This window comes from Geotrypetes seraphini, chromosome 3, assembly GCF_902459505.1.
Source record: "Geotrypetes seraphini chromosome 3, aGeoSer1.1, whole genome shotgun sequence".
NCBI classification, from domain to species: Eukaryota; Metazoa; Chordata; class Amphibia; order Gymnophiona; family Dermophiidae; genus Geotrypetes; species Geotrypetes seraphini.
The window spans coordinates 113,968,670-113,993,112 of record NC_047086.1 but is presented as its reverse complement, the minus strand read 5'-3'; the positions used below and the strand labels follow the sequence as shown (position 1 = coordinate 113,993,112).

The window sequence follows — 24,443 nt, the reverse complement described above, 5'->3', positions numbered from 1 at the left end:
GCATACAGGCTGAAAGAAGGGAAGAAAGATTGGATGCACAGTCAGAAGAAGAAAGTGCAACCAGAGACTCATGAAATCACCAGACAAGGTAGGAAAAATGATTTTATTTTAAATTTAGTGATCAAAATGTGTCTGCTTTGAGAATTTATATATGCTGTCTATATTTTGCACTATGGCCCCCTTTTACTAAACCGCAATAGTGTTTTTTAGCGCAGGGAGCCTATGAGCATCGAGAGCAGCGCTGGGCATTTAGCGCAGTTCCCTGTGCTAAAAACTGCTATTGTGGTTTAATAAAAAGGAAGGGGGTATATTTGTCTATTTTTGTATGGTTGTTACTGAGGTGACAATGCATAGAGTCATCTGCCTTGACCTCTTTGAAAAAAACCCAGAATAGGAATGATAATTAACATTTTCTCAGCATAAAGTGTGCTTTGTGTTTTTTAATTTTATTGTTGGTAGATCATTTTGACTTGGTCATTTTAAAGTAGCTCGCAAGCCCAAAAAGTTTGGGCACCCCTGGTCTAGTCATTTCATTTTTCTCTGAAGGACTCAATCTGAATTTGAATCCGAGGCAAAATCTGCTGTTAAAACATTGCTCTCCCAAGAGGAGGAGCCTCCAAATACGAGATCCATTGGTGGCACAGTGGTTGATGCTACAGCTTTAGTACCCTGAGGTTGTGAGTTCAAATCCCACACTGCTCCTTGTGACCCTAAGTCACTTAATCCCCTGTTGCTCCAGAAATATTAGTTAGCGTATGAGCCCACCAGAATGAATTTATTCAGGTACACAAGCACGCTATAAGTGGTAAATACTAAAAATAAATAAGCAGGGCTTAGGTACTGGACTTGGGATTTTAGATCATCTTGGGTGGTGTCATACTTCACCTCAGATGACCCTTCACGCTTCCTCTTGCTTGGAATTAAAGCCCTGGGGCATTCACAGACTTTAACTCTTCAGTACAATTGTCTAAGTGGCACATTTACTGTGTTAACCTGATTGGAATGGTGTGCACAGGGCTTTACCACACACAAAATTGTGGGTTCAAGCACAATACACAAAGCTAGCTTTGGTGTATTTTAATGCACTGATTCCAGTGGGATGGGATGATGTCACCCACTTGTGAGCCTTATTAATCCTACTGTCTACAGAAAACATCTGTTACAGGTACGCAACATTTGGGGGAGGGTTAAAAGCAGAAAAGGCCTTTAATAAATTACCCATACACTTGTAGATGTTCCTGGAGGCATAGTGGAACAGAAGTAAAGCTGACAAGTACAAATATATTTTATAAAATACACAGTTACACAAAAACCTGCCATTATAGATTGCAACTGATTCAGAATACTGTTGATTCAGAATATTGATCTTTGGGAAATGTAAATTTGATCATGTGGCTCCGTTGCTTCAGAGTCTTCATTGGCTCCCGGTTTATTTTAGAGTTCAATTCAAATGTGCTTGTGTTGTTTTTAAAATCCTATATGGTATCTTTACCCCTCCTATTCCTTTATCTTGGAATGTATATAGACTATCTTTTGCTAGAGCAACCAACAATTTAAACTATTTCTCCCTTCGAGAAAAGGGATTAAAGGAGTCAAGATTTTTAGTCAATCTTTGATTTTTAAGTTTTCTCAACTTTGGAATGATCTTCCTCTTCTTTTAAGGAGTTCTGGTTCACTTCAATTTTTTCGTAAATCTTTAAAAACCACTTTATGTGTTAAACAGCCTCTATTTCTCGGTATATAAAGCCAAGCCTTAGATTAGATTAGATTAGAGTGTATGCACGCAAGTACACCTGTTCCAAAACAGGTATAAACGTGTGCATGTCAGCCTTTAGTCCCTAAAGGGGCTAGTTCTGGGAACCTATTTTACCATGACCCCATTTAAATAAAGACCCTAAAGCAGTAGTTCCCAAACCTGATCCTGGAGGCACCCCAGCCAGTCAGGTTTTCAAGATATGTACAATGAATATTCATGAGAGAAATTTGCATGCACTGTCTCAATTGTATGCAAATCGTTTCATTAATATTCATTGTAGATATCCTGAAACCTGACTGGCTGGGGTGTGTCCAAGACAAGGTTTGGGAATCACTCACTGTTCCCTCTTAGCTGTGAAGGAGTCTTCTACCTATAGCCCTGACTGTGAGGGGTGCTGTTTCACTAGGTGACGGGATAATCGCACACCAGACACCAGCGCGCCAACAATCCAGCGCTGACAATTCGGCACAAGAAAGAAGCGTGCCGTGGGAAAACTTATTTTTAAAGAGCTCTGGTGGGGTGTGTGTGGGGGGAACCCCCCCACTTTACTGCATAGTGTCCGCGCTGCCGTTTTCTCTATAATGGAGGGTTCCAAACCCCCCAACCCTCCCCAACAGCAGCGCAAACACTATGCAGTAAAGTTGGGGGGGGGGAGTTTCCCCCCAAACACCCCCGTCGGAGATCTTTATAAATAAGTTTTCCTGCAGCGCGCTTCTTTCTTGCACCGAATTGTCAGCGCTGGATTGTCGGCGCACTGGTGTCTCGCGTGCCACTGACTATGAACCATTTCACTCTCATATTTTCAATAGTGAGAGTCAGGTAAACTCTGCTGGACTCTAGGCAACCTGTCTGTCTCTTGCGACTGAAAAGCATCTTACACACACACACACACACACACACCTTAGCAGCAATGCAGTTGAAGGACTCCCGTACAACTTTGAGGGAACATTGGTAATAATAGAATTATATTATATTATATTTTTATAATAGGAATCCTAATTGAAGGGCCCAAAAAGATGACCATGGTATTTTACATAGGTGACCTAGGCCCTATGTGCCTGCCTAAAACAGGCTTTCAGAGCTATCCCCTGCAGCACACAAATGCTTTTGCACTGAGCTAGGTGCACATGTGTGCATCTTACCATAGCCGCTAACTTTTTAGAATGGTTAGGGGTGCTGAACCCATCATAATAATCCCCTCTTTGGACAAAGTGGAGGTATTTGCTCAATATTGGGAGTGCTCAAGCACCCACAGACTGACACATATGGGCCCGATATTCAGCCACCAGCGGGCAGCACTTTGCCCGCTGCTGGTGTTCAACTCAGATATTCAATGCTGGGCTATTTCCAGTGACCAGAATTGAATATCTGGTTTCAGTTTTGCCCATAGCAACTTAACCGGTTAAGCCGATATTCAGCACTTAACTGGTTAAGTGCACAGCAGTTAAAGATAGGTCTGCTATTTATGCAGCATATTTTAACAGCTAAACATAGCCAGTTTGGCTGGTTATCTCTCGCTTAATATCTGTGGTTAGGTGCTAAAATGGTATTTAACCGGTCAGGAGCCATTCTAAGCTGGATTCTGTCAGCAGCTCTGTTATCGGTGGCGGCCTAAAAAATGGCCACCAATCGCATGTCAATCATGCAATGGTGCTGTTTACAGAATCATGGCTTTCGTCAAAGGTAGGTGCCGGAAACGTAGCCAGGATTTTAAAGGCCCACATTTCCTTTGATGAGAATTGCATCTACTGCGGTGCCTTAGAATGCCTAAGGTAATTTCCGGAGTTAACTACGCTTACTTTTGACCTTAGGTGTTCTAAGGCAGTGTTTCTCAGCTCGGTCCTGGAGTACCCCCTTGCCAGTCAGATTTTCAGGATATCCACCATGAATCTGCATAAACTTGATCTGCATACATTGCTTCCATTATATGCAAATGTCTTTCATGCAAATTCATTGTGGATATCTTGAAAACCTGACTGGCAAGGGGGTCCTCCAGGACCGAGTTAAGTAACACTTTTCTAAGGCACCACTTTAGATGTGATGAAGGCACCATTTTTCTCGGCGCCTGCATTTTTTTTATTTAAATTTTTTTAAATGGCTTTACCAATTAAGTTAGGCGTCGTTAGGGTGCCTACCGTCACCTAACAAGGCGCTGTTTATAGCATATGGGTCTATATGTCTACATGCATAATTATTTACAAAGTACTCACATCACATCTCCATCTCGTAAGAATATAAGCATTGCCACACTGGGATAGACCAAAAGTCTATCAAGCCCAGTTTCCTGTTTCCAACAGTGGCCAATCCCAGTCACAAGGACCTGGCAGGATTCCAAAAAAGTACAGCAGATTTTAAGATCCAAGCTATGCACAAACTGTCTCCATGGGAAGACCTTCATGCGAGGTTAAGGCTACATCCATTTCGTATGCTGAAACTGCCTGTGCGGTGCTTGTTTTTACTGTACCACTGACAGTTGAGTACCGTACATTGTTGTAATTATATCATTCTCTCCCCCCTCCAGTCCAGTTTGTAGTAGTTATAGTTGAAACACAGGTGCCACATAGAAACAAAAGTGTTTGTAAAGTCAGTTTTTGAGGGTGAGGGGGGGGGGGGGGGGTTAGCTCAGTCCTTTTCAGTGAAAATTCCAATGCAACTTACATTTGGGTACAGTAGATATTTTTCTCTGTCCCCTGTCCCTCTCTTTCTCCTGTATTAGAACTGATTACAAGAGCAGAGGGTGGAAAGAGATCTTATACCTGGATAGGTGAAGACAAGACAGGGAGAGACACAGAGAGCTCTGAAAAAAAATAAAATAAGTATACAAGCAGTCCAATGCAAAAAAAAAAACCTAATCACTATCCCAGTGATGTGCTGGGGGGAGGGGGGGTTAGTGGACGGAAGTTCTTGTTAAATTAATTTTATAGTAATCAAAAGTGGTCACCAAGTGATACAGAACCAGCAAGAGCCCGTTCCTAAGAAACTGACAGTACAGTTACAATAGCCTCCCAAAACTGTTATCTTTCCATCACTCTGCTCTGCCAATATTAGTTTTTGTGCAGATGTTTTGAAGGGGAGGCTACAGGCTTTTAAAAGGCTCATGCCCTTGCTCCCTGCATTTGTCCTGGGTTTTCCGATGGGTGAAAGTTATATGAACACCCAGGTTGAGAACTAAAAAAAAAGCCAGCTTAGAAGTCGGATTCGAGAGACGACCACCTACCTTGACAAAGAGCTCGATTTCAGGGTCCTTGTCCTCCCCATTAGCAGCAGCAGCGTCTGTCATGTTATCAATGCCGCCGCCGGCTGTCTTTACAGAGAATGGCCTCAGAAGGCCCCCAGGTCAGTGAGGGCTATTCAATTGCCTTCCCTGAAGCGGCTCCTGGACAATCTTCCAAAGCACCTGTTCTGCACATATGAATCTATCTCGGTGGCTTCGCCTCTCCCTTCTTCAGCAGCCCGCAAAGAACTCAGAAACAGTATTAATAACAATAAAAAAAAAAAAAATAGGTTCTTGTCTGTTTAGAGCCGCGCTTAAAGGTGCAACAGGCGGCCGGGTGCTGTGTTGTGTCACCGTATCCTCATCTGTCAGAGCTGCCGCTCACACAACTCTGAGCCCAAAAATAGCCCTGAGCGCGCGAGAAAGGCTGGGCTTAGCTCCCGGGGGAGGAGGCGGCGGTACCTAGGCTTGCCCCGAGCACCTCCGAAAGCAGCTGGGCAGCCGCGCCCCTCCATGCTGCCAGATCGCGGAGCCCCTGGCCTAGCCGGGAGCCCTTGGGAGGCAGGAGGAAGAATGGCAGGAAACTTCTGGTGCCAGCTTAGCATTTGGCGGTGCAGGCTGCTGACTCGGCGGGCTGGCTAACCCGGTGACCTCTGCAGACGTTTTAACCCTTTCGGCGCCCGCGGCAAAAACACAGGCACCACCTGGGGCTAAGGCGGTCAGAATCCAGGGCGCGAGACTCAAAGTGAAAGTGCATGGCAGAGAGAGACTTCCCAGCAGGGAATTTCATGAGGGGGGGGGGCTCTTACTAGAAGGCTTTTGCACTGTAATACCAGGGGGTTCTGAAATGTTCTCAGCCCAACCAACTTTCCATGAACTGGATGAAGGTCTTCTCATGGAGATGGTTTGTGCATAGCTTTGGATCTTTAAAATCTGTAATATGAGGGGGTGCTGAAAAGTTCTCAGCCCAGCCAACTTTCCATGAACTGGATGAAACCTTAACCTCGCATGAAGGTCTTCTCATGGAGATGGTTGTTGCATAGCTTTGGATCTTTAAAATCTGTAATATGAGGGGGTGCTGAAAAGTTCTCAGCCCAGCCAACTTTCTATGAAATGAATGTAGCCTTAGCCTGGCACGAAGGTCTTCCCGGAGTCTGTTATAAGGGAAAACACGCTCCAGGGATTCAAGACAAGGTTGGACAAGTTCTTGCTGAACCAGAACGAACGCAGGTGGGGCTGGTCTCGGTTAGGGCACAGGTCTTCGACCTGGGGGGGGCCGCTGCATGAGCGGACTGCTGGGCGCGATGGACCACTGGTCTTGGTCTGACCCAGGCAATTCTTATGTTCTTATGAGACAGCTTGTGCATAGCTTGGATTTTAAAATTTGTAATAGGATGGGGGTGCTGAAATGTTCTCAGCCCAACCAGCTTTCTAAATTCTGAGCGTTATTTTAAGGGATTAATGGATTGGTATACCGCCTTTTTGTAGTTTTACCACCACACTCAAAGCAGTTTACATACAGGTACTTCAAGCATTTTCCCTGTTTGTCCTGGTGGGCTCACAATCAATCTAGTGTAACTGGGGCAGTGGAGGATTAAGAGGCTTGCCCAGGGTCATAAGGAGCAGCATGGGGCTTGAACCCACAACCTCAGGGTGCTGTAGCTGAAGAGTGTTATTTTATTTTGCAAAGTGCCAATATGCAGAATTGCAATGCTATGTTTTCACTGTTTCAGATCATTGATTGAACCATGTCAACGAAAAATGTAGAATTTTCAAGTGTGAAACTCCAAGCTGTCATAAAGTTCCTATTCCTGCAGAAGAAAACTCCAAAGGAAATCCAAGAATGTATGATGCAAACATTGAGTGACAAATGTACTCCACAGTGAAGAGGTGATGTGCAAACTTTCAGCATGGAGATGCAGCAAGATCTGGAAGGCCTCAAACTGTGTCAACTCCTGAAATTGTTGACCATGACCCGATTTAGCAAATCGGTGAATATCAGCTAAAACAATTGATGAGACACTAAAAGTATCCAGGGAATGTGTTGGGTGTATAATCCACGAGCAGCTGGGTATACATAGAAGCTGTCAGCCAAGTTGGAGCCCAAATGTTTGAATGTTGAAGAAAAATTATGTCGAGTGGACACTTCCAAGTTGATTTTGCAGCATTTTCAGCTGGTGCCAACATTTTGGAACAACTAGTTTGCTGTTGATGAAACGTGTTTACACCACTGTGATCCTGAGACTAAATAATAGTCCATGCAATGGGCAGCACTCGGATTTTCCAAGGCCAAGGAAAATCAAGGCCCAAAAGTCAGCAGGAAAGACCATGGCCATAGTGTTTTAGGATCAGGAAGGGACCAAACAGTTAATGCAGAATACTACTGTAACTTGCTGTGCCAATTAAAGGAAGCATTGAAAGGGAAAAAAAAGAGAGGGAATCTGTGGAAAGGAGTTCTCTTATTGCCAGACAATGCACCTGCTCACAAGGCTGAGAAAATGATGGATGTTTTGACGCAGTTGGGGTTTCCTTGCATAGACCATCCACCTTACTCAACAGATCTTGCTCCATCTGACTATTTTCTGTTTCTGAACCTTAAAAAGAGTTTGAAAGGGCAACAATTTGGGTGATTCAGAGGTGATTGCAGCAGTGGAGGAGTATTTCAGTGACCAGAGATCAGAGTATTTTTTGGGGGAAGGGTTACAGAAACTTCAGACATGATACGCCAAGTGTGTTGAACTTAGGGGTGAATATGTGGAATAACTTGTAAGTTTCATGGCTCCACGTCATTCCCTTCTTGGTTGGGCTAAGAACTTTTCAGCGCCCTCGCATATCTTAGCGCAGCCAAAACCCTTCCCAAACAAACCCTTACATGGAGATGCCATAAGTGGGATGCTGACCACATAAGCCTTATTTTTAAATTCAGTTATGCACATAACTGAAAACAAACGAGTACTTAGCGCTATTCTACAAATGGTGCTGTGAATTGGGCGCCGTTTATAAAATCGCGTGTAGCTCCTAACTTTTAGGCATGAGGATTTACACCAATTGAAACCTGCAATACTGTGCACAAAATTATTGGAACGCCCATGTCCCTTCCATGTCCCTGCCCCCTTTTTGGATCCATGCACAAGAATTTAGGCGCTCATCTTTATAGCAAGATACGCAGGTAAATTCTTATTATTGCCAATAATTGCCAATAATTACATTTCATTAGAGACTTTTATTCCGCATTAACCTTGCAGTTCTAGGTGGATTACAAAAGAAGTAAGCTGGACATTTCCAGGAGATTTACAGAATCAGGGTCCTAATTATAAGACTGTGAGATTCAGAATCAGGGATAATTAAGGTAAGAAATTAGATTGTCTTGACAAATTTCCTGAATAACAGGGTCTTTATTTCCCTTCGGAAGGTATTGTAATCTGTCGTTGCTGTCAGAAAGGAGGCAAGGTGGTGGTCAAGTTTCGCTCCCTGAGTTGCTAGTAGACTGTCGTACATCTTCTTGTGCTGTGTGCCTTTGATTGGGGGGGATGAATAAATGGTGTCTGAGTTCTCCTTGTCCTTGGCTGGTTGAGTTGTTTCAGATAAGGCAATCAGTCAGGTAGGTAGGGGTATCACCATTCAGGGCTTTGAATAGTAGACAGTAAAATTTGAATAATACTCGTGCTTGCATTGGGAGTCAGTGTGTGTCTAGGTATGTGGTGGTGATGTGATTATATCAGTCTGAGGGCTGTATTTTGTAATTTGTTCTGTAATTGTCTTATCATGCTTGTGGGGCATGGGAAGAAAAGGACGTTGCAGTAGTCTAGAAGTCCCAGGACTAGGGACTGGACCAGGTGTCGGAATTGCTCCCTATCGAAGAATTTGTCATAAGTTGTACATGACTGCAAAGGATTTCTGGACGGTCTTGTTGATTTGCAGTTGCATGGTGCAGCATCTAGCTATCATCACCTCAAGAAGTTTTAGGGTGGGTTGCATGGATATGTGATAGATTTTATTTCTATATCTGTTATGGTTGGAGTTTTGTTCTTTTCGAGCAGTAGGAATTTCGTTTTGCCCTTGTTCAGCAATAGTTTGTGGTTTTTCATCTATTTTTCAACTATTTTTAATGTCTCATATAGTTTTCCTGTTATGGTGGGATTTCGTTGTTCGAAAGGGAGAAGCATGGTGATGTCATCTGTGTAACTGTATGATGTTATACCTAGTTTGTCCAAGCTGGTACCGAGAGAGGCAATGTAGAAGTTAAAAAGCATTGGAAACAGTGGTGACTCATGGGGTACGCAACAGGGGTTGGACTAGGATTCTGATTTATCTCTCTTTGTTTTGACTCTGTAAGTCCTGGATTGTAGGAATCCTTGGAACCATGTGTGTACCTTGCCTGTGATTCCTGTTGCTTTCAGTGTTTGTAGTAGGATGGCATGATCTACCAGGCCAAATGCTGTAGAAAGATCAATTTGTATGACCAGCATCTTCTTGTCTTTGCTTAGGTGCTGTTGGGCTATGTCCAGGAGTGACCTTAATAGTGTCTCTGTGCTGTAGTTGGTCCTGAACCCAGATTGTGAGGGGTGAAGTTGGCTGTGGTCTTCTAGGTAGTTTGTGAGGTATTGTGCTACAAGGCCTTCTATTAGTTTTACATATATTGGTATAAAGGCTGTCTATAATTTGAAGGTAGATCTGTTTCACCCTTTGGATACTTCATTATTGGGGTGATGATAATCTCACTGAGCTCCTGTGAGAATAGGCCTTCTGTGAGCAGTGATTGTACCCATTGCATGAGGTGAGTTCAGAATTCTGGAGTGGAGGTTTTTAACAGGTAAGGGGGCAGTTAAGGTCACATGCTGCTTGGCTATACTTTTTATAGAGTCGGTTCAGGTCAGGCCATTGTATTGTTGGAAAGTCGGTCCATATCCTGTCTGCTGCAGCAGTCTCCTTTTGTGAGGCCTAATGAGACCTCGTCCAGAAGGCTTGGGATGTTTTCAAAGGTGGGCCTGGCAGATGTGATTTTGTTTTTGAAGTGATCTGCGAGTTGGGTGGCTGAGTGGGGGAGTTTTCCGTTGGTGGCTAGGTAGGGTTTGGTGTCAGTGAGCTCTCTTACTAGTTTGAATAGGTTTTTTGTATCTTGGACTTCCAAAGCTACCTCTTTGGAGTAGAATGCTTTCCATTTCTCTTTTAGTTTAACCTTATATTGTTTGATCAGGTTTCTCCATGCTGTTTTTGTGTGCTCTTGGTTCCTTTTTCTTCAATTTATTTCAAGTTGTCTGCATTGTCTTTTGAGTAGGAATAGTTCTTTATCGAACCATTTGTCGGCTCTCCTGCTGATTCTGTTCTTTGTTTGTATTGGTACCAACTCATCCAGGATTGTCTCACTTAGCATGCGCCATTGAGATATAAATTCTCTGTGATTACAGGTTTTGATCATGGAATCTGCTTTGTTCCAGAATATGGATGGATCGATAATTTGACATGTTACGTAGGTCAATCTTTGGGTTTCTTGTTTGATTTTGCCTTGTGCCCAGTTAATGTTGAAAGTGTACATGTAGTGGTCTGACCAGAGGGAGCAGAGCCAGGCCTCGTTTTAAGATGTTAATCTCAGGTGAGATGGGTTGTTGGGTCATGAAGGCTGCTATGTCAAGTTGGTGACGTTTGTCATGTGTGGCTTGGGGGTCTAGAATCTAGTAGGATAAAACTTCAAGAAATAAAAGGTTTTCTGCTTGCTGGGAGGAGTGGTCTTCGAGGTGAAGGTTTAGATCTCCTAGGATCAGGTTGTGTGCTGATGATGAGTACAGAATCTTCAAATTCTAGTTTCGCAACTCCCCATCTCCCAGACATTCCATAGCAGAGGAGGCAGGTCATGGAGCCTTTTAGCGTATCACCAGATAATTGTCAGGTAAGTAGATCCATGTAGAGTGTGGAGGCTTTTTCCAGTATTTCTATATGTAAGTTGTTTTTGACTAGGATAGCCAGACCTCCCCCTTGCTTTTTTTCATGACAAACCACCACTAGTTTGTAACCTCATGGACAGAATTCTGCTTTACGGGGGTCGGAGTCAGAGGTTAGCCAGGTTTTGGCGAGTAAAAGGCAACCTAGCTTCTCACTCTCTATCCGGTCCCTTATTAGTTCGACCTTTGGACCTAGCGCTCTGATGTTCATGTAAGCACAGGCAAGTGGGGTGTATTCCATTTGCATGCTATTGACCCTTTTTGGGTAGAGAAGGGTTTTGGGCCAGAGAAGGGCATTGGAAGGAGACATGTACATTGGTGTGTGTGTTAGTCTTCTTTCCCATGTTGGGGAGATGCTGTTGTGTGTATGGGAGGAGCAATCTACCAGGTTTCTGTTTTTATAACTTTTCCTGACTGGATGGTGAAGTCTATTGGCTGTTAGAACTACTGGGATATGGAAGAGGTTGTTTCTTGCAACTTTCCAGTTTGTTAGGAGTAAGGTGAGCAGCAGGACAATGTACATTTGTTTTACCATGGGAGACTTCATTGTGTTTGTTAAAGGGGAGGGGTTGTAGATAGAAGCTGTTGGATGAGGTGGTGTGAGCTTGGTGTAGGTGGATGTTGTAGGTGGCAATAGAGAGTTGTTGCCGGGTCCACCGCTTCTTTTTCTTTTTTTTTGTTGAGGTCTTTCATCGGTCCTTATACAGGACTGGGGAGGTGCTGCTGGTCTTGAGAGAGTGGGGCTTGGCTCGGTCCGGTGCAGCAAGGATCAAGTAGAGGAAGGAGGGACAAGATAGTGATTTTTCCTCCTTTCCCTGCCTATGGTTGTTGCCAGGTCTGCTGCTTCTTTTTCTTTTCTTTTTTTTTGTTGAGGTCTTTCATCGTCCCTTTTACAGGGCAGAAGTGGTGTTGCTGGTCTTGAGGGAGTGGGGTTTGGCTTGGTGCTGCCGCTCTTTGCTAAATCTCATCTGCCTTTATGGTGAAGCCGTCTTCAGAAAAGCAAATGTGGAAGAAAAGAGTGTCAGTTTCAAAGTTGGTGGCCAAAATATAGACAACTTGCACTATGCAACGTTCAGCAGCAGCAGCAAAGACGTGCTGTATCTACAGGGTGGAGGTGCTACAGAAAGCATCTAAGGTTTGGTTCCTCGAGGCATCAGAGATTCTATGAGGTCCTGGCGAAGTCCCCACGAAGGGCCTCACAAAGAGGTCAAGGCAGATGACTTTAAGCAATGTCACATCAGTAACAACTATACAAAAATAGACAAATATACCCCCTCCCTTTTTACTAAACCGCGATAGCTGGTTTTAGTGCAGGGAGCTGCGCTGAATGCTCTGCACTGCTCTTGACACTCATAGGCTCCCTGCACTAAAAATCTCTATTGCAGTTTAGTATAAGGGGGCCATAGTGCAAAATATAGACAGCAGATATAAATTCTCAAAACAGACACATTTTGATCACTAAATTGAAAATAAAATCATTTTTCCTACCTTTGTTGTCTGGTGATTTCATGAGTATCTGGTTGCACTTTCTTCTTCTGACTGTGCATCCAATATTTCTTCCCTTCTTTCAGCCTCCTGTATGCTTCCTCTCCTCTAGACCTCATTACCTCCCCCAATTTTTTTCTTCCTCTCTCCCTGCCCCTTTCTTTCTTTCTCCCTGCCCCCCCTCCTTTTTCTGTCTCCCTGCTGCCCTTTCTTTCTTTCTCTCTCCATGTCCTCTTTCTTTCTGTCTCCCTGTCCCTCCTTTCTTTCTTTCTGTTTCCCTTCTTTCTTTCTGTCTCCCTGCCCCCTTTCTTTCTTTCTTCCTGCCCCCTCCCAAGCCACCGCCGCCATCGGGGAACAGGCCTCCAAGCCACCGTTGACGAGTTCTGAGCTCTCCCTGCTTCCCAATGCTGTAAACAGGACAGCAGAAGTGATTGGCTGGCCCGGAACTTCCTCTCTGACGTCAGAATTGACTTGGGGGAGGGAGGAAGGCTGGTGAGCCCTGTGCTTCTGCTGTCCTTTTTACGGCATCAGGGAGAACATGAAGGCATGATCGATTCGCATTGCCTTGGCAATCTGGTCGATCGCGATCGACCTTGTGGGCACCCCTGCTATACAGAATCCAGCTCTAGGTGCTTTCGCATTTATATATTTAAGGTTTCATGCACTAATGGAAAAATTAGCACAGGAACAAGAACAATTATTTTAGAAACATGCTTGAGATGGTCTTAGCACATGGAAAGTCCTGCGTTAAAACACACATGCCCCCTAATTCTAAATAGTACACCGCAAGTTAGAGGCTCAAACAGATGTTAAGTGTCCAAATAGCAGTAACTGGCAGTTAGGTTCCTAATTAGACTTACAGTAGGTGCTATTCTATAAATTAGCACAAGTTCTTTAGTGGGGAAATTAAAGGGGGGGTGCATAAGGGCGGAGCATGGGCAAGTCACACATTTAGGCACCATACTTACAGAATACTGTAAATTGAATGCTTAGGAAGCAGTCAACGTTTAGGTGCCAACATTTACATATGGTGTTAGTGCCTAAATATTGGCACTACAGTAAGGCCCCTAGAGTTAGGCACTTACATGCCAAATTAATTTTCATTCTATAACAGAAGCTGGGTACCTGGTGAGAACAGTGTGGTGTAGTGAGGGCAGGAGGCATTCGGTGCAGTGGGGTCTCCCTCTCTTCTCCACCCCCCTCCGCTGTGAGTACACCCCTTTCTTTCCCCCACACCTCTTTAACTTTGCTGGCCTGAGCAGCATCTCCAACCTGCTGCCCGCACCGGCCTCAGCTCTACCTCTGATGTCACTTCCTGGTCCTGCAACCTGGAAGTGACTTTAGAGGGAGAGCCAAGGCCAGCATGAGCAGCAGGCTGGAGCTGGACCAGGAAGTGACATCAGAGTGGGGGAAGCGAAGGCACAGGCAGTTGGAGAGGGGCAGGGCAGAGAGGGGGAGATGAATCAGTGCCCCCTATTAAGATGGTGCCTGGGATGGTTCACACACCTCCCCCTCCCCCCCCCACCTTACTATACAACTAGTTAGAGCTACAGCCTCAGCAACCTCAGTTTGTGGGTTCAAACCCCACACTGCTTCTTGTGAACCTGGGCATGTCACTTAATACTCCACTGCCCCAAGTACATTAGATAGACTGTAAGCCTGTTGGGACAGATAGGGAAAATGCTTGAGTACCTGAATGAAAACCACTTAGTACATCTTGTCCATGCGATGTTTCAAATCCTAATCCCTTTCCTTTTTAGAATATCCTAGCATCACGAATCTGGGTGCCTAAATTTTTCTGCCTTTTATAGAATTGCCTTCGAAGCCCATTTCTTAGAGCATCTTATTAAAAGGGCTCCATAGTGACACCGTGTCACACTGGAACCAAACCACTAATTAACACAGTATTTTTCCCTTAGAGAACAGCCAAGCTTCACCAATCAGCCTGCTGCATACAAGTCAATCATATCAATCACTGAAACTGTGATTTAGAAAACTTCCAGTTTATTCCATTTTATTTGTAGTGGTAACTTCACCGCACGATAGAAAGGAAAAAGAAGAATTGTGTTTATAAAGTCCTCTCTCCCTCTGACATGACAAACAACTGCAATATTCATTATCTTAATCAGCACTGCCAGTAAACATGCTCAAGGGACTCAAACAGTACAAGCCAGGTCATTGTGCCATGATATTGTACTGCACTCAGAAACGCATGTGCCAAAAACCACAGCACTACGGAGGATTTTATGGCTGTCTAGTATAGTGCCTGCTTTTAATTCGCTTCTGGTTACAACACCACATCTACCATTAGAACCAGCTTACATGAAGGATGTAGGAGCTCCCTTACCCTTCTAATGCAATGAGGGGTTGATTCTATAAAGGGCACTTCTTAGGCGCCTAACTTATCCCCCTTTTACGAAGCCATGTTAGGCTTTTTTTTAATTACCAGCCGCAGTGATATTAGCGTTGATGCTCATAGGAATTCTATGAGCATCAGAGCTAATACCACTGTAGCCAGTGACAAAAAAAAGTTTAATTGGCAAAATACCCTTAGCAGCCTCAATAATGGTTTTAAAAAATTAATTAAGCAATAGGCGCCTATCCAAATAGGCTCCTATTGCAATGTACTTAGCGGCGCCCAATGTCTAAGTGGGCATTTCTTTGGGCATAGTGTGACTTAGGCGCCACTAAGCGTCATTCCCCCAAAAATTAGGCACCTGAAATGTAGGCCTTTAAATACCCGCCTACATTTCAGGTGCCTAAGTGTGATTGACACACATCTGGTGCCATTTTTCTAGGTGCCATTTATAGAATCAGCCCCTAAATGTGTCTCTTCAATAAAGGAGATTTTTTTATATATATATAATAAGGAGATGGAATTATCACTTACAGGACGCTTCAAAATTGGAAGGAGCTTCCAGATAATGATTTTTGAAGAACCTTAAAGGAACAGCTTTTCTGCAGATTTTTCTCAAGATATCTGAGCTCCTCTGACATTTTATACTGTCCTAGGGACCAAGGCCTGGATGCACTAAAGATACCGGCGGGATCGCTGTTGGTCAATTCTCTAGCTGATTCTGGATGAGCGATCGATGCACTGCCAAGTTTGCATGCAAACCCAACAGATCAATCGCACAGTGGCAATTGACACAGGCGCAGAGCCCTAACAGCAGTGATAGAGGAAGCAGCCTCCTGTCATTGCTGTTAGGGCTTCTTTTTTTTTAAATGCCGGAACCTAAAAAAATCTTCAAAGGAGATCAAGCAGATAAATTAACTTCCATGGAGGTAAGCCTTGAAGACGTACACAAGCAGATCTGCTTCCCACATTGTCACCGGCTCAATTGATGTGATCCGAGTGCTTGATGTAAAAACAGGTGAGTATTTTCATGTGCTAGGAGGGCAGTGACGGTGTGTATGAGAGCAGCAAGTTAGTGATCTCCTTTCTCAGTCTTGGACATACTTAATAACATTTCTTTAATCATTGTAAACCGCATAGAACTTCATGGTCCTGCAGTATATAAACTGTTATTATTAGTATTATTATTAATAATAAAAACTGACAAATCTCCGGGCCCGGACAGAATCCACCCTAGGGTATTGAAAGAACTAAAGGAGGAAACAGTAGAACTACTACAGCAGGTTTACAATCTATCCCTGAAAACAGGCGTGATCCCGGAGGTTTGGAAGATAGCTAATGTTACGCCCATCTTCAAAAAAGGATCAAGAGGCGACCCGGGGAACTACAGACCGGTAAGTATGACTTCGGTTCCAGGGAAGTTGGCAGAAGCGCTGATAAAAGACAGCATCGATGAGCATCTAGAAAGGAACAAACTGATGAAAACAATCCAACATGGCTTCTTCAAGGGAAGATCGTGCCAAACGAACTTATTGCACTTCTTCGAAGGAATTAACAAACGGATGGACAAGGGGGACCCCATAGACATCGTATACTTAGATTTCCAAAAAGCCTATGAATGCCTACTACGGAAACTGAAGAACCATGGGGTAGAAGACGTACATAGATGGATCGGAAATTGGTTGGCAGGTAGGAGGCAAAGGGTGGGAGTGAAGGGCCATTACTCTGACTGGAGGAGGGTCATGAGTGGTGTTCCCCAGGGGTCGGTACTCGGACTGCTGCTGTTCAATGTATTTATAAATGATCTAGAAACAGGGACGAAGTGCAAAGTTATAAAATTCGCAGACGACACAAAAATATTTAGTGGGGTTAGGACTAAAGAGGACTGTGAAGATTTACAAAGGGACCTGAACAAATTGGGAGAGTGGGCGAAAAGATGGCAGATGAAGTTTAACGTAGATAAATGTAAAGTCTTGCATGTAGGAAACAGAAACTTGATGTACATAAGAACATAAGAAGTTGCCTCTGCTGGGTCAGACCAGAGGTCCATCGCGCCCAGCAGTCCGCACCCGCGGCAGCCCATCAGGCCCATGACCTGTACAGTGATCTTTATCTGAACCCTTAAAACCCCCTTGGTCTCTATCTATACTCTCTCTATATCCCATCTCTACCTCTATCTGTATCCCTCAATCCCCCTATCTTTCAGGAATTTATCCAATCCTTCTTTAAAACCCCGTAGTGTACTCTGTCCTATCACAACTTCCGGCAGCGCGTTCCAGGTATCCACCACCCTCTGAGTGAAAAAGAATTTCCTAGCATTGGTTCTAAACCTGTCCCCTTTCAGCTTCTCCGAGTGCCCCCTTGTACTTGTGGTCCCCAATAGTCTGAAGAATCTGTCCCTGTCTACCTTCTCGATGCCTTTCATGATCTTGAAAGTCACTCTCATGTCTCCTCTGAGTCTCCGCTTTTCCAGGGAGAAGAGCCCCAGCCTTTCTAACCTGTCTTCGTATGGAAGGTTTTCCATACCTTTTATCATTTTCGTCGCTCTTCTCTGGACCCTCTCAAGCATCACCATGTCCTTCTTGAGGTATGGCGACCAATACTGGACATAGTACTCCAGGTGCGGGCGCAGCTATACGATGGGAGGGCTGGTAATGGGTGAAAGTAGCCTAGAAAAGGATTTGGAGGTACTGGTGGACAAGACAATGAAGCCGTCGGCACAGTGCACAGCGGCCTCTAAGAAGGCAAACAGAATGCTAGGTATTATCAAGAAAGGTATTACAAGCAGAATGAAAGAAGTTATCCTGCGCCCGCATCTGGAGTACTGCATCCAATATTGATCGCCGTACCTTAAGAAGGATATGGCAATACTCGAGAGGGTTCAGAAAAGAGCGACATGATTAATAAAGGGTATGGAAAATAAATTGAAAAGGAAAATGCGGAAAGAAAGGGATTGGAGAAGAGAGGTGTGGGAGAGGGAAGGAGAGGAGAGAGATGCCAGACCAATGGGGTGAAAGCAGAGATGGAAGGGGGAGGCATACAGTTTCTGGAAGGGGCATAGAAGGAAAGAAGATGCCATATAGGGGCGGAGAGATGGCAGACAGTGGATGGAAGGAAGAGAGTAACAAGAAGATGACGAAAGCAAAAATCAGAGAAGACAAAGGTAGAAAAAAATGTTCTATTTATTTATTGCTTTAGGAGACATGTGTCACTGTTTCTGTGGTGTTGCATTGTATGCAAAGTCCAGCTTCTTACTGGTTCAATTTAACCTTTGTCTATGTATTTCTATTTTATCCCCCCTTTTACAAAACTGTGGAGCGTTTTTTAGCACCAGCCATGGTGGTAGCAGCTCTGATGCTCAGAATTCTATGAGCATCAGAGCTGTTACCACAGTGGCTAAAATTCACACTACTGTTTTGTAAAAGGGAAGGAGTTAGTTTGTGATGACATATTCCATACTAAGCGAAGGTGTTTTCTGTGTTCTGTGTGTTCGAAAGACATGGTTTTCTGTTAGGATTGATGGTGTAGGATTGACCTGTAACTAGTCTGGCTTGTTTAGTTTTACAATGGGTGTATTGATGTACTGCTCACTGCAGTATGTAAGATGCTGCCTTTTCCTAGGTACTCATGTGTGACATGTGGCTTGTTACTAAAAATCATGTTTTTCGTACAGATTGGGGGGTGCCAAAAAATGATGGGCCCCGGGTGTCACATATGCTAGGTACGCCACTGCGCCTATATCAATTTAGGTGTCAGTAAATATAATAATCTTAGGTGCTGGTATATTAACCCAAGGTTTTCTTGGCCTAATATACTAATTTAATCCATGCCCAAATTCTTCCCCTAACCACGCTTACTATCCGTGCAATTGCCAGTAGGTGCCTTGGTGTAGGTGGCATACTGCAAGTTGATAGGCGCTTTCCACCTAATTTTTTAAAATAGATTTTTAATTGTTTTTATTAGTGCTTTCAATTAACAGTTCCAATTCAAACAATTAAAAAAATCCCCCCCCCCTTTTTTTACTAAGCCGTGACAGAGGTTTCTTCCACACCCGGAGCACTAAATACTCTGACGTTGCTCTGATGCTCATAGAAATTCTAATGTAATGTTACATTTTGCAAATTAATTACTCAATGTGTTTCTTGTGGGGGGGGGGAATTTTGCATACTGTTAGTTTCATTAAAATAAACTAAAAAGTAAACCCCCCTCTTTTATGAACACATAGGGCTCCTTTTACTAAGCTGCGATAGCGGTTTTAGCGCGCTTAGCATACGCAGAATTGCCCCACACACTAGACACTAATGCCAGCATTGAGCTGGTGTTAGTTCTAGCTGTGTAGCGTGGGTTTAGCGTGCACTAGAATTCTGCGCTCGCTAAAAATGCTATTGCAGCTTAGTAAAAAGAGCCCATAGCATGGGTTTTAGCGCCGGCAGCGCTGGTAACTGCTCCGACACTCATAGGAATTCTATAGCCACTGCTAGCACTTAAACCCGTACTATGTGTTCGTAAAAAAGGGGGATAGTGGAGGCCAAGATGGCGGCATCGACCAGACGCTGAGATCGTGCTCTCTCTGCTTCGGGAGTATTACTCGCAAGAAAAAATGCCCCATAAGAGGAAAGGGAGCATTAAGACGCCAGCTTCCTCGACGCCAATGCTCCTAGCTCGTCAGCAGACGATTGAGCAATTGTTACCTGGTATCTGCATCCAGCGGGGCGAAGTAACTCCGGCGGTGGGAGAGAGTAGAGAAGGCTCCAGCCCACACGGAAATGAGATCTCACTTTCGCCCCCCTTCACCGAACCACCTCCCTGTCCGGCTGACTCTTCTGCTTTGGCAGTAGGAACGGAAAGTGCTGCCAAAGTTGCACACGGAGTTCTTAGGGGGGAAGCGCCCAGAGCAGATGAGCTTCTGCCGATGGCGACCAACGTTGGGGAGTTTATTCCCTCCGGTGAGGTGACACTAGCAGCGATTTGGGGACTGTTACAGAAAATGGACTCTGAGGCAACGAAGACTTCTACAAAGGTACAAATGTTGGCTAATAAGATGGACGAATTAACCAAGGCACTGGAACAGTCAAATACTGAAGCTAAAAATATTTTCACGGAAGTAAAAACAGAAGTGAAATCCCTTGTGGACTTTAAAAATGCTGCAATTAAAGATTCAGTGACTTTACACCATAAATTTGATAATATAGAAAACTTTAATAGAAGGCTGAATGTTAGGATTTTGAATTTCCCCAAAGTACCTGGGATATTAGCTTATGATATGTTTAAGAAATACTTAGTAGAAATTTTAAAGTATTCAACGGACAATATTCCTCCTTTGATCAAAGTCTATTATTTGCCTTCTTCACCCAAAACCGGGAAACAATGGGGGTTGGAGAACAGACTCCACAATTGGACTTAAATAATATTTCAGCCATATTAGAGGAATCTATTACAGATATGACTCAGAGAATGACACTTCTGGCTTCATTTATTTTCCAACAGGACATTGACTCTTTTATGAAACTTTACTTTCGTGTCTCTAGAGAATTGTTCTACGGTAAAAAGATATGGGTGTTCCTGGATGTAACTAAGGCTACCCAGGAAAAGAGAAAACTTTTTCTAGCAATGCAAGTTAAGTATGTCTTCTTTCAACCAGAGCAGTTAAGATCTTTTTTGGAACTGAAGAAAATCGCTGCTGGTGTATAGGTGATTAATGGTATTTAGAATGCAGAGTGTTATGTTAGGCCTTTCATGGTACTTTTGATTCTTTGTAATATGATTGATTAGCTTCTCAATTATCTGCTTAACCCCCCCCTCAATAGCTTTTTGTGGTCTAAGAAAGCATACCCGTATTTCTTTTTCTTTTATTATTATAAAATGTGATATTGAACATTTGAACAATTATTCCTGCTGTATTTTCCTAAGCAAGATGTATTTTCTTGTAAAGGTATAAAACTAATAAACAATAAATATATAAAAAAAAGGGGGGGATAGTAATTTTCTGTCCTTTCATAAAAAAATTAAAAACAACAACAAAATCTTTCTGTGTTCATCACAGAGGGGTCCTTTTACAAAGCTATGGTAGAAAGTGATCTTAGCATGCTTTGCAGGTCTTTCCCACAAGCTAATGTCATTTCTACTGCAGCAGGAAAATGGCCAACTTGCCATTTTCGGAATTCATCACCTTGCACTAATGTTGCCATTAGCACGTGGTCATTACAAAAATTAGAGCATGAGCCCCTACTACCACCTGTTTTGTAGACAGTACAAGTTCAGCTGCTAATCTTTCACTAATCAATTAGCAAGCAGCAATGATGATGTGCTGATTAGCGTAAGAAAGTCCATTCTCTGCTCTAGATATGCCCATTTGAAACTTATCATGGGATACCTCAGTGCACCCTGTAGTAAGCTCTTTAAAGCTGTGATAAGCATATATTATTGCATACTGAAGCTTAGTAAAAGGTAGCTCCTATAAGCATACATTTTTTACTTGTGTAGCAAAAGATACATAAATACCTTTGATAATACCCCCACTTTTACTAAAGCTGGCAGTGCGGGCCGGTGCGGTAAATGCCCTGACGCCCATAAGAAATGAACGTCGGAGCATTTGCCACATGGCAATCTGCTATGCAGCTTTGTAAAAGGGGGGCCTACGTTTTGTCAAGTAGTTATGTTGAGAAATTAAAAAAAATATTTTTGAAGTAATTATCTTTTTCATTTAAATTTATTTATTTATATTTTATTTTAGGATTTAATTTTTAGATGAAATATAGAATTATTTTCCTCAGCATCTTATTAAATCAGAGACCTAATAATTGAAAAGAAACAGTCATCTGAGCTAGACCTTTAAAATTCAGAGACAGTTTCCAAACATCATGGACATCTGAAAACCTTATACCATTAACATGAAAATTATCTGAACTGTTGGTATACAGTACTCTTGATTGTCCATTAGAGGGCACTACACCCTTCTATGTAATAGGTCCTGTCCAGAAATAATAACAAAACCAGTTATTGAGGAAGGGATATGCAATTTTCAGATATTATTACTGTAGATTCCTTCTTTCATTTCATTTCATTCAGCCAATGCACACTAGCAGTAAGCACTACATATATTCTTCAAAATATCAGCTTTCCCATTTTGTGGCCTTGTTCATATTTATGCTAATTTTATTCCAGTGCTAAATTTATAGGCGCATACTGCAAAAAGAGATTAAGGTTTTATCTTGCTAGTATCTTTTCTAGTAGATAGGTGTCTTATTCTGGACAGTAGGGTATTCTCACCATGCTCACGATCCATGTAGAAGGAATCCACTCCAGGTTATCAACTCCTCCTCCTTTGACTGAGGGCTCTGCTGCCCCTTTCAGTTTGTACCAAAGCAAGTGAAAGACCTGTATAGATACACATAAGAAGGAGGGGTACAAGGAGACTCCCCAAATATAGTGCTGTTGTGCTCTGAAAGTATAACAAGAAATAGGAGCAAATATTTTTTCCCTCAGTAGTTAAACTCTGGAAATTGTTGTCAGAGAATGTGGTAACAGCAGTTAGCGTAGCTGGGTTTAAAAAAAGTTTGGACAAGTTCCTGGAGGAAAAGTCCATAGTCAGCGTGTCAGCCAGCCCTGGGGACCCCTTGCATAGTTTTGTAAAGTAGGGTAAGTTAGGCACCTAAGAGGCGCCTAATCCATCTTGAACTGGTAGCCTAGGATGCCGGTCTACTGCATCTAACCTGACTGGTGAGCAATTCAATGCCTACATATTATATGTGGGTCCAAAAATGGGGTGCAGAAATGGGAGGGTCATGAGTGGATTGGGAGCATTGCTGTAATTTATGTACATAATTATAGAATAAGGTGGGATCTGTACCAGATTTAGGGGGTCTTTTACAAAGTTGTGGTAGCAATGCTGCTGCAGTATGTGCACCGAAACCGACTGAGTTCCTATGGGCTTCAATGCATTTACCACAGTAGCATCGCTACCACGGCTTTGTTAAAGGAACCCTTAGGCATGAGGATTTACACCACGTTTCAGTTGGTGTAAATATTCAAAAACTGCAAGGGAACTCACTTATCCAAGGTGATACTATGAATAACTCTTTTATTAATCACCTTTCTTCTTTACATCAAAAACTAATACTTATTTCGACACTTAGCTGATATGGTTAAGTGAACACTCAGACCCACAGCTGAGGTCCGGTGAAAAAATCACGGAGCAGCTGTTAAAGAGACCATCATAGTTGTTCACAGTCTCCTCCACCATACAAAGACTAAATAACATCAAATCAAAATTAAATCAAAATGAAATAATATATAATATCGACTTAACTTTGAATGGTGTGGGTGATAAACATAACTGCTCCGGGCTCCTCCTTTATTCTCATTACCGACCCCCCAACCTAGGTTTCACCTGCTGGCTTCTTCAGGAGGGGTACTGAAATTACATAAGAAGCGCCTTCACCGGATCAGACCGAGGTCCATCCAGTCCGGTGCTCCGCACACGCGGCGGCCCATTTAGGTACTCCTTTTTGGAGACCCGACTTTACCGTATCCCTCAATATGATATGCAAGAAGGTGTGCATCCAACCTGCGCTTGAAACCCAGTACAGTAGTCTCCGCCACAACCTCTTCCGGGAGTGCATTCCAAGCACCCACCACTCGCTGTGTGAAACAAAACTTCCTGACATTTGTCCTGAACCTGCTGCCACTCAGTTTCAGGCTATGACCTCTTGTCCGTGTCACATCAGAAAATGTTAGCAATGCTGCTTCTTGGTCTATTCTATCAAATCCTTTTAATATTTTAAAAGTCTCTATCAAATCCCCTCTCAGTCTTCTCTTCTCGAGGGTAAACAATCCCAGTTTCCTGAGTCGTTCTTTATAGCTCAAATGCTCCATTCCATTGATGACTCAAATCAACACTGAACCAAACAGCTTACTTTCTACCTTCTCAATAAACGTAACACTTTGAAAATACTCAGTATACACACACATACTCTACGACTCACCGGTACAAACACTCCATATTGCACACAGACGTGCTACTGACGAAGGGAACTTCCCAGCAGTCCACGCTTTATATACACACCCCTTTTCCACTCCTTTCTACTGACTTAGACGTCATCACTTCTTACGTCATAAATGAAAGACTATAATTGAAACCATTCAATATCATTATTTAATCCTGCGGGGGCCAAGGTATGCCACTGGAATATAAACTTCTGCTCCAAATAAAGTACGGTAGATGTTGAGTAATGTTTCCAGTTTCTTTATAAGCACGCATTAAAACAGTATATTGTAATTCCTCTATCAAATGCTGTTGCTCAAGCCAATGGCTCACCAGGGGAGCAGATACCCGCTTGCATCTTATATTACTCAAATGCTTGGCGATGCGGATTTTGATTGCCCGCCGATTGTGTCCTATGTAATATAGCCCACAAGGGCAAATGATACAGTATATTACTGCAGATGACAAACAATTAGTACCAGTTCTTAGATAAAATTTCTTACCCCCTGTTTGAGGAATTACCACTTGGTCAGTGTTGAGGACATGAGGGCAATATACACACTGATGACAACATACATGAGGACCCTCTCTGTTCTGATGAGCAGGGTCACGATGTTTCAAAATTTGACCTAAATTCCGGCCCCTAGTATAGGCAAATAAGGGAGTGTCATTCATGCTCTCATGCACCTGCAACACTGGCCAATGTTTCA

The 24,443-nt window shown here is 43.2% G+C and overlaps 1 protein-coding gene across 3 annotated transcripts in view; it reads right to left on the bottom strand.

Moving 5' to 3' along the window:
* CLIC5 (chloride intracellular channel 5) overlaps nt 1-24,443 on the bottom strand; it is a 264,527-nt gene that overhangs the window by 172,994 nt on the left and 67,090 nt on the right. Inside the window, exon 1 of one of the 3 annotated variants that reach the window (XM_033937346.1) lies at nt 4,974-5,535. The exons of the other annotated variants lie outside the window; for them this stretch is intronic. Coding sequence (XP_033793237.1) covers nt 4,974-5,036 — 63 coding nt within the window. The 5' untranslated portion in view covers nt 5,037-5,535. Of the gene's footprint in view, nt 1-4,973; nt 5,536-24,443 lie in introns of those variants that run through there. 3 annotated transcript variants of the gene reach the window in all.